The sequence below is a fragment of the Eleutherodactylus coqui genome, chromosome 6 (genome assembly GCF_035609145.1).
Source record: "Eleutherodactylus coqui strain aEleCoq1 chromosome 6, aEleCoq1.hap1, whole genome shotgun sequence".
Classification (NCBI taxonomy): domain Eukaryota; kingdom Metazoa; phylum Chordata; class Amphibia; order Anura; family Eleutherodactylidae; genus Eleutherodactylus; species Eleutherodactylus coqui.
Genome location: NC_089842.1, coordinates 193,976,383 through 193,987,061, shown reverse-complemented (window position 1 = coordinate 193,987,061; position 10,679 = coordinate 193,976,383). Strand labels below are relative to the sequence as shown.

The following is a 10,679-nucleotide window of genomic DNA, read 5'->3' as shown; positions in this document are numbered from 1 at the left end:
AAAGGAGCGATCTCTCACAAACCCATGCTGATACGGAATTATACAACGATTTTCCTTGAGGTCCTCCATGATAGCATCTCTTAGAAACCCTTCAAACATTTTACCCCCAATAAAAGTATAGCCCAATGTCCACGTGCAGATTTTATTTAGAAAATAAGCACGTGGCCCCCGCATGGGAGATCAGTGCATCTTGCTGCCCAGAGGGATGCATTAGCATCTGTAGGTCAGCTAAAAGCATGCCGATGTGATTTCTTCCCGGCATGCGGGTCGCACGCACAGGAAAGAAATAGGAGCATGCTCCATTTTCCTGCGGATCTCCCATTAAGGTCAATGGAAGCCGTCCGTATCCGCAGCACAGTCGCAGCTGTTTTTGGGCTGTGCCGTGGATCCGCGGGAGAGACTAAAAGAAAAAAAAAAATGTGCACGGCCCGCTGCTGACATGCCAGGCAGGGAAAAGAAGATCAAACCTGCACAGATGAGAGCCCCCCAGCGTCCTGAGAGGTAAAGAAAATGTATTTACCTTCTCCATGGCCGCAGGCACGCACAGATACCACTGTGGAATTCAGCAGTAGCATCCATGCGTGCAAGTGAACATGAGGCCTCAGACTTTCCCGCCTGAAGTTTTTGAGTTCACCTTTTTGAATACTGGTACCACATTTGCTATACACCAGTCCTGGGGAACAGGCCCAGTCACTATAGTCAAAATTTAAAAAAAAGATGTATCACATCACTTTATTACTTTTAAGGCCGCTTTCATACGAGCGACAAAAAAAATAAATAAATAAAAAATAGAAATCACACGATTCTCTCACAATCCAACAGCGTTAAAACTCGCATGTAGGTGGAGCCCATGCTTTTCAATGAGTTCATTCACATTAGCGATGTTGTGTGACTTCTACATTGCGAGGGGAAAAAAAAATCACTACATGCTTAATTTTTCCTGAGATTTGCGATGTTTTGTAGCCCATGTTTCCCTCTGGAGCCTTCCTTTGTATTGCATAAAAATGCGTTTTTTGTGTGATGAAGAAGTGCAGCGGAGCAGACAGTGCCTGTTAGATAATGTATTGAGTTGTTTTGGGTTTTTATGCAGCCAGGGCTTATTTTCAGGATGGGGATTATATTTCAAGCCCCGACCCCCCCAAAAAAAATCCCAGCAAAAGAGCGCCACAAAATTGCGATATTGCTACAAGAAAACACAGAGAATTCACACAACACACATTTACGATAGCGCTGTTGCTCCGTGTGAAAGAGGCCTAAAAGGTCAGGAGTGCATGGCATGAAAACAGAGCAACTTGTCTATTTCAAGCTTTTCAAAGTAAGAATAAGCACGGATCGAGTTGCTGCATTATTGATCAGTGCATGTTTTATAAGGCTATTCTGCACATTTTTCTTACCAAACCTTTCTTTTTGCTATGTGGCTAGGCGGAGATGGGGCTGCAAAATCAGTCTTCACCTAGGTGCATATGGTATTAGTGTATCTTGACACCACCAGAACTGTGGGTGGGGTCATAATACAGCCTGCTTGACAGGCTAGGCACCTGCCCCCCCCCCCCCCCCCCATCAATCTTGACTCTACCAGGAATTACTGGTGGCGTCAAGATACACTAATACCGGTGCAGGTATTAGTGTAGCCAAATCGGGTACAGGGGGGCGCCACCCCGTCAATCTGGACTCCACCAAGAATTACTGGTGGTGTCAAGATACCCTTATACTGGTGCATACCAGCAGAGGGTGCTCTCTATAGAACAGTTTCAGACACAAGTGTTGTGTTTCATATTACAGTTTATTAACTGTCCATTACATGTAATATTTAATAGCCCTATGCCCCAATGCTCTCCCATCCCACTCATATTCCACCGGCCCTGGGAGCAGTGAAGGAGAAGCTGTTCTATGGTGTGGATGGCTTACATATAACAGTATATTAGGATCACATATTCACTTTAAACCACTTCCTACTGTCCCTCTTAGAGGCTCTTAACCCAACTTTCTTCAGCATTATGCCCGTCCTTGACTCCGCACCTTCTACAATGTTCCTTGGCTACTCGCCTCCTGTCATCTCCACATTGTGTCTGCCCCAAGAGCCAATTCTATATTGCCCACACTGTAGTGATCCTTAAATTCATGCTAATCTCCCATATTATACCCTTTTGAAAAAGAAATCAACTTCATCATGTATTTGACCCCATTGAACACATACCTCTTACAATTCTATCAGCTTTCTTGCCAGCAGTTAAGCATATTGGCATACATTTGAAGTGCGTCTTGTTATATGTATAGTACATTTACATTGTGACACCAGTTCATTCTTCATTTATTATAGGGAGCCTGTCACCAGGTTCATGTGACTTGAACCACAGGCAGCATGAACTTAGGACAGGTACGCATATTGCACCCATGTAGGTTACTCTGAAATGCTGTGGTGTTTCAGAATAAGCATATTATAAAGACTGACCCGAAATGTCACTTAAATCATGGGGGCTGGCATCCTTTTCCCACACACATCATGCATAATGTCAGTCCGCTCACATTGAGCGTACAGGAAGAGAGCCGTCACTATGATGTGAGTGAGGAGAGGTCGGCATGGTGACGTCCCTGTGACTCGGAGTGCTCATAAGAGTCAAACAGCCACGTATGCTCATTCTGAATCTCTGCAGGGTTTCAATATAAAGGGTCATGTCCAGTCGTTTTTTCACTGCGTATTACGTGTGCGATGCGCGGCGGGGTGATACGTGGCTAATGGAGTCAATGAAATTAAATAAGACATTCATAGATCCATACACGTGTGTGTGTAAACACTGCATGTAGATATGCCCAAGAGATAGATCGCAGCGTGCTCTTTTTCAGTGCGTACCAGGCAGCGTGAGCCCTATACATTTGTATAGGCAGCATATGCAATGCTGTCCATATGTGATATGTTGCATTTTGGCACAGGGTTCATACACAAACTCATTATGAAACAGAGCAAGGAATAGGAAAAAAAAGGCACAATGCGCACAGTGTGTGAGATACACGGGCAATACACTAGCAGCCATACGTGGTCTCTAGCGGTAGACCCGCTATTTATAAATACTAGCAAAATGCTGCGGGGTGGTGGACTCAGCGTTTTACTGATACAGCCGTGGACATGAGGCCTAACGCATCCTTGGATGCAATGTACATACATGTCCTGAGCTCATGCTGCCCGTGGTTTGAGCCTGGTGACAGCTTCCCATTAAGGGCTCATTTAGATGACCCCGATTTCGGTGCATATTATGCCCGTGACCCGCGGTGAAGACAGTCAATGAAAGTATATGGCCTTTCAATTATGTATTTACAGTGTGTAAACACTGGGTGTAGTTATGTGCAGGAAAGATCACGCAGCATGAGCCCTGTACTTTTATATGGGCAGTGAATTATACACAAGCCCACGATGAAACAGAGTGGGATTTTATTTTTAAGTGTCACTGCGCATGACCGTGTGCGTGAGATATGAGGGCATGCGCAGTACACTTGCTGCTATGCATCAAACAGACCGGAAGAACGCTGCGGGGGACACACAGTGGTTTACATACGGTCGTGTGAATGAGGCCTAAGAGCCTGAAAATGAAGGATTCAGTTTATACATTAAAAGATTAAAAAAAACACACCAAAAATCAACAAGAATTTGTTTAGTCACAAAATATTAATTTTAGCAGAGAATAACTGAATAAAGGTGTGGCATTTGTTTTTGCTCTATAATTAACAAAATTAAGTGTACAAGCTTGTGTTTCAACATATGGCTAAGTGAAATCAGGTTCAGCCTCACAAGCAGAAGAACCTAAGACGATGCACAAAGCTAGCACTGCTTTATGTAAACTAGGTAAAAAAAAAACACAAGCAACCAAAAAGTTTAACTAAAAATACAGTGCAATATTAAAATAGCGGTTTCAACAACGTATGTGACACACAAAGAAACAACTGCCCTTCACCCCGCAGAATAGCATTAGCAGAGCTCTTTGGTAATGGATCCGGTTGGTTGGTTAAACAGGGCTTGGCTGTTGTAAAGAACTTCAGAAGACCTTGCCAATCAGGAAAGAACTATGGCAGTTTCACTAAAGATTCCGGCCATCCAATTTATCATCTTCTGAGCGTGACATGGCGATGCCAACTTCTAAGTTCCGGTTTGCTACCAGAAATGCCCAAGAGTGATGCTTTGTCCTCATGTTTCTTGCCATGCAAGGCTCCTGTGTGTCACTGAACAATCTCAAAGTAGTGCAAAATGGCAAGGATGTGTTGAGGCATAAAAATATATCCTGTATACAAAGCCATTCCGATGATGGAAACCAACATGGAGTCTAAGGAGAATTGGTTAAAGAATCTAACATTATATGCAGTTTTATGTAATGCAATTAAAAACCCATATTAGAAGGGTCCTTCAGTTGTAAACTATTGAAGGCCAAACTATCAATAGTAGATTGGGGAGTGGGGTGGGGGAATGATTTGTTGTAAGGGACCCTCACCAATCAGCTGTTCACCCAGCCATTGCACTAAGCAGATTTCTGCAGGTAGCTCTGTTCCAGCTGCAGTGCCCACCAGGCTTAGTAATACAGGCACAGCTCCCATTGAAATGAATTGGCACTTGGTCTGCAATACCAAGACTGGCCACTACAGTGTGAATGGAGCAATCAGCTTCCTACAGAAATCAGCCTAGTAAACAAACACATTGGCCTGGTGAACAGCAAACTCATGGGGCCGTTAGCACCAGACCTTCACCGATCTACTATCCTGCAGAAAGGCAATCAGTAGTTAACAATGGGACAATCCTTTTAAATAATGAACCATTAGTATAGGGTCTACTATAGAAAAACTTGTCATATCAAGCAACAGTCACTTAGGCCTCCTTCCCACATACAAAAATCCGCAGCGTTGCCCGCAGCTATTAGGTTCTATTGAACCTAATAGCTCAATGCTCACGGTGCGGAATTCTGCGCTGGAATTCCGCACCGTGAAATCTCCCGTCCTCACCCGCGGCATGCTCAATTTGCTGCGGGTGTACGCGTGGCTGGCTTCCATTTCAGTCAATGGAAGCCATCTGTTGACGCTATCTTCCGCTGTAGCACAGCGGAAGATAGCGTGAAATCGCCTACCGCCGCCGCATCATCATATGACACGGACGGCCGCGTCATATGACGCTGTGGGCGTGTCTTGTGACGTGGCCGGCGTGTCACATGACGCTGCGGCGCGTCACGCCGAAGCGTCATGCGGGACCCAGGACGCCGGATCCGCTAGTAAGTATGCAGTGTGCAGCCGGCCTTAATGTTTTACAAGGTTGCCAAAACATTGCCAGATAGATGTGCGCCCCTTTGTGGCCTTATTTACAATAATGATATAATAAATTCTTCTGAGTCACTGATGAACCACCTGTCCAAACATTGCCTAATTGGGATAACAAACAATCTTTGTGTTGGCTAAACAGTGAGGGAGCTTTACATTGAACACAAGTCGGTTTACAGAGCCAGTAACCTGTCCACGGGCATTTTTGCATTGCGCTCCCCGCGGCAAGAATACAGCCGCGGGGAACGCGGTGCACACTTTCCATTGGGTTGCTATGGAAAGCGCAGCCCCCCTGTCCACAAGCAGAGATCATAACGATTCTCCACTCGCGGGCGGCAAATCACAGCATGCTGCGAACTGCCACGATTTTCTCTGGTGAGCTCATCCGTCAGATAGGCTCACCGCAGAGATCCATCTGCTGGCTCCTGCTCCCGGGAGCGGGATATCGCAGCGTCCGTGGACATGCAGCCTAAGGCCCCAGGTCCACGGGGAAAATCAGGCCTGCTACGGATTCTTCATGGAGAATCCGTAGCGGGTCCCTCCTGCCCCGCTGACATGAGGGCTGAAAATAAGAATAAACTTACCCGCAGCGGACCGGGCAGATCTTCTCCTCTTCGCGGCCGGATCTTCTTTCTTTGGCCGGCGGATGTGCTCGGCACGCCGGCTGCGTTCTGCGCGCATGCGCCGGGCACATCCGCCGGGGCCGAAGAAAGAAGATTCGGCAGCGAAGAAGACAAGACCTGCCCGTTCCGCTACGGGTAAGTTATTCTTATTTTAGGTCTCCCGCGGATCCGGCCGGCTTCCATAGGCTGCAATGTGTCCCTGCGGGAGACCCGCACCTAAATGGAGCATGTTTTTTGTTTTTTTTCATGCTCCATATTTTTTTTTAAATTCACTTTTATTGACCATCTGTGGGTATTTATCTACCCGCTGGTGGTCAATGCATCCCTATGGGGTGCGGATCCGCGTGTGGGAGAACAGTTAAAATCCGCTGCGGATTTTAATTCTTCTTTTACCCGTGGACATGAGGCCTAAGGCTAGGTTCACACAGGGCAGATTTGCTGCATTTTTAAACCTTAGACTAAAGCAACAAAGTGGACAAAATTAGCAAAAAAAAATAATAATAAAAATCTCATTTACACGCTGCCGACAGTTTGCTGCGGACAAGACACACAGAAACTGACATGCGGCATGGAGTTCAAATCCACGACATGTCAATTGTATCACCGTTTCCGCTTTGGACGTTCTTCTCTCCATGGGGAGAGATTTCTGCAGCGGAACACAGGCATAAAAGTCTATTCAAACCCGCACCATTTTGAAGCAGCCTTTTGACTGTGGAAAGCTCACAGAATTTCCGTGCGGTCCACGAGATTTCCGTCACATGGGAACCCGGCCTAAATGTGGACATACACATTAGATAGCAGTAGTGCGATGGTTGAACAAGTCACTGGTGAACGATCGTTCTGCAGCTGTAAGCCTTTGTCCATATTGGCCGTTATAGCTGTTCATACACGTTCGATTACACAGTGCGATAGACCAATCTTTGTGTGCTTGTTCGTTTGTCATCCCTTTTACACGGCATAAATAGGGGACAACTAAATGAATGAACATTTGTGACCAATAATCGGGTCGTGAAAAAGGGCCTTTTTGCAAAAAAAAAAAATGTTTCCCAGTTGCTGGACAACATCCCTTCAATAGGACTTGCTCTAGTAAAATAAACTGAGGTGTGGTGATCCCGCCACACGATCCAGGGCTGTAGCCCCGCTCCGGTCCAGGCATTTGCTGCTACAGCTGATGTCACCAGAAATCAGGTGACTGCTGCAGCCAATTAGAGGTAGCAGCATCACATCCCCAAACTCCTGGCAACATGGCGCTCAGGATGTCAGTGCCGATGCCGGGAGAACGAGCGGTAATGCTGCAGCGGTCGCCTGAATTCCAGTGACGTCAGCTTTCACTACAGACATCAGAGTGCGGCTGGAGCGCTGGATCCCAGCAGAGGGGCGAGTACAGCTTGATTCATTACTTTACTACAGCCAACTCTATTAAAGGGATGTTGTCTGGTGAGCGGACAACCCCTTTAATGTATATGGGCACCTTAATTGAGAAATATTGCACAAATGATGAAACATGCTTAAAATGCAGTGAAATCTTATTTCATTGTTGCAGTCTCCCAGTTTGTGCTTTACTACCAGGACTTGGAGGGCATTCATATATGAGGAGGGGAATCAAAACGCTTCTGGATAAGCATACAAAGGGGTAAGAGCTGCCTGTGGGTGGAAACACTGTAGAGAAGATGGAGAGGAGGAGCAGCACTGAAGACAGCAGCTAACGACAGCAATGAAAGGCCTAGAAGAATCTGGCTGCACCAGCTAGGATCAGAGAAAAACCTGATCCCAGCCGTTTAATCATTTAACTACTGATAGCATTTAAATAGACTGACAAAGGGGAGGGGCTCCCTCAGTGTCCCAAATGGCATGCCATGGAAGGCATCCTAGAACGCCTTTAAGAGACCAGGATATTACATACGGAAGGAAACAGCACGCCTTCCTCAAGTGTACAATGTCAGGTGAAACAGCATAAACATTTATATTACACATGTAGCAATAACTCACTAGATCTAGACAACTCATATGGTGAGTTATTGCTACATGTATAATTGTTTATGCCGTTTCACCTGATATTGTAAGCTTGAAAAAGGCGTATAGTTTCCTTCTACAATTATTTGGAAGCCATTTGCCATAGGAATCCATTGGTTCTACTAGCTGCAATTGTTTTGTGCAGGTAACTTCGGCGTGCGTCTCACATTTGTGTGAATGAGGCCTTAATCTGTACTGCTGTGGGAGAGGAGAATCAACTGCAGACCTCTCCGGAGCGCTAATATCTGTCTGCACCTCCAACTAAACAAACCCGCAATGCCGCCGGCTGGCACTTGTGCTGCCCCACGAGATTAGCGACAGGAAGGGTCTAATGATCACGGCAGACAGCCCTCATACAGGGTGTAGATCGGCTGATAGCCGTTCAGTGCCATCCGGGAAGCTACTGTTTACTTGAGGTTATTGCTTAAAATTTGTTCAAACTAACTAATTTGAGCGATAATCATCCCGTGTAAACGCAAAATCATCATTTACTTCTCCTTCACTTCTTATCGCTGACTTTCAGTCATCTTAAAAATCATCACTGGATCTCGGGCCTCTTGCTTGCGTGTAAATGCTCCCCACTTCACACAGAATGTGGCGCTCTAAGTGAGAAGCCCGCGATCCAGGGGCAACATCCCTTAGTGTAAACGCTCTGCACGAGCGCTAGGGACTTTAGCAGTGACATCAGCACTCAGTTACATGACTGTCGGCCCGTGTAGAAGGGACATCACCCAGGCAGGATATTTACACGCAAGACACACCATTTAATGATAATCGTTCAGTGTAAACGCAGCCAACATCCAAATGAGACAACAAGACTGTTTGCACGGGTGGATTCCAATAGCAGAATCCGAAGGCACTAAAAAGCATGTTTAAGCACTTTTTCGCTTACACTCGCTGATACGAATTAGGTTTTCCACAAGGAGGAAAAACTGCAGCATTTTCTATTTTGCTGCAGATTTCGCAAGGACAGCCTCCATTGAAGTCAATGAAGGCCATCAGACTCGCAGCCTGTACACAATAACATTGTACATGGGTGGCACGTACCTGTGTCATCCCTAAGTGACAGCGTGGGACCTACAAACATAAAAACTACTGTGCATGACCAACGGCGAGCTTACAGTATGACTTATGACTATCTGCAATACAGAATCCACAGGTACGCGGCGGCGCCGGACGACCTCACAGCCGGATCCCACTGCAGGAACCTGCATGCAGAATCCGGCCCGGCCGCGTGAAGCCAACCCAAGTCGGTCGTTCATTTATTTCACACAAACATGAAAATTGACGCTCGTTCACTAATCGTTCGGTTTAAATACCGACTATTTCTACAGTGAATGAGAAGTGAATGACCGCCCCTCCACCCAGTGGCCTCCGTGTGACCTGAGGACCTGAAAGTCACCCACAACCCTCACAGCCGGGTCACTGCTCCTCTCCAGCTACCTGCGGGCCGGCCAGGGAAAGGATACTGAAGATGGTCCTCTCCCAGGGCTCCAGCATGTACAGCGCCGTCACCAGCAGGTACTGGTAGTACAGCCACGACATCTGCTTCCAAGCGCGGCCCAGCGAGCCCGGAGCATCCCCTTCACAGGACACCTTCATCCTCTCACAGCCGAACGGGAAAGTCCGGCACGCAACCAGTCACGCCACTGCTAACCCGGCACTGAAACTCCAGTCCCCGCCTCCTCAGCTCCTACTAAGGGAGTGACGTAACGGTCACCATAGCAACACCTCCGGGCACGTACGACGTTACGCCCAGAGAAGCCACGTTACGGCCGGCGTCACGTGACTTTGGGAGGGGCGGCTGAATGTGGCCTGATCCTTATGGAAGTGGGTGGGACTGCAGCGGGCGCTGGTGTCACGTGGTTTCCATGTGCCTGAATGATGGACGTCTTGTTATGTCAGTTTTGTTGTTGGACAGTCCGAGCTGCGTATAACTACATTCCACACCACTTCTACACCATTCGCAACCTGATTGGTTGTTTGGATTAACGTATTCACGGTGATTGGTTATTTGGTTTGGCTGATTCACGGTGATTGGTTATTTAGGTTGGCTCAAGTAGAGGCGGTGTTGAATAGGGATATATGCGGGCTGAGACCCTACACAGGAGGCATATATCTATATTACACTCAAGTTCGGCACTATGGAGCAATTCCAGCAACCTCATTGGTTCTGATTCACAATTCCAGCAACCTCATTGGTTGTTTGTGTTCCCTGATTCAACCTGATTGGTTGTTGGTGCTGAACTCGAGTATAATATAGATATGTGCCCACAGGAGCCCAAGTGCACACTGCTGAGTGTATAACGCGCTGCTCTACCTCGGTATGAGTTGGCTGACGCTGTGTAGGGCAACCTTTTGTTCAGTCGATTTTTGAGAGTCAGCAGTGCTGTTTCTTGTAAAAAAATCACGCATCGCCGCCACCCACTATTTTATTGCGCGGAAGTCAATAAGAGTTTCTAAGGTCAAAAACAAAATTCACAAGTTTGTATGTTGAGATGCAATAAAAGGGAGGCTCCATAGGGAAAATGGGCTGGAAAAAAGCGCAGAAAGATAGGACGTGCTGCAAATTTTTTTACACGTAACATCGCAGGAGTGAAAACATCACAAATGGGAATGAAACCATTGAAAGTCATTGGTTTCATAATTTTGTGTTTTCATTCCCTCTCTTGCATTGTGTGATTACAGTGACCCATATGGACATCAGTACTGACAGGCTGCGCTATCGGCACGCAGGAGGGGGCCCGTCCA

The 10,679-nt window shown here is 46.7% G+C and overlaps 1 protein-coding gene across 1 annotated transcript; it reads right to left on the bottom strand.

Annotated features, from left to right (window-relative positions):
- Positions 1–3,632: 3,632 nt before the first annotated feature.
- SPTSSA (serine palmitoyltransferase small subunit A) lies at positions 3,633–9,614 on the bottom strand. Its single transcript, XM_066608542.1, has 2 exons — positions 9,398–9,614; positions 3,633–4,313 (listed from the first exon to the last, which is right to left on the bottom strand). Exons 1-2 carry the CDS (start codon positions 9,528–9,530, stop codon positions 4,210–4,212), a joined length of 237 nt encoding a protein of 78 aa, XP_066464639.1. The 5' UTR covers positions 9,531–9,614; the 3' UTR covers positions 3,633–4,209.
- Between the last annotated feature and the right edge of the window lie 1,065 nt (positions 9,615–10,679).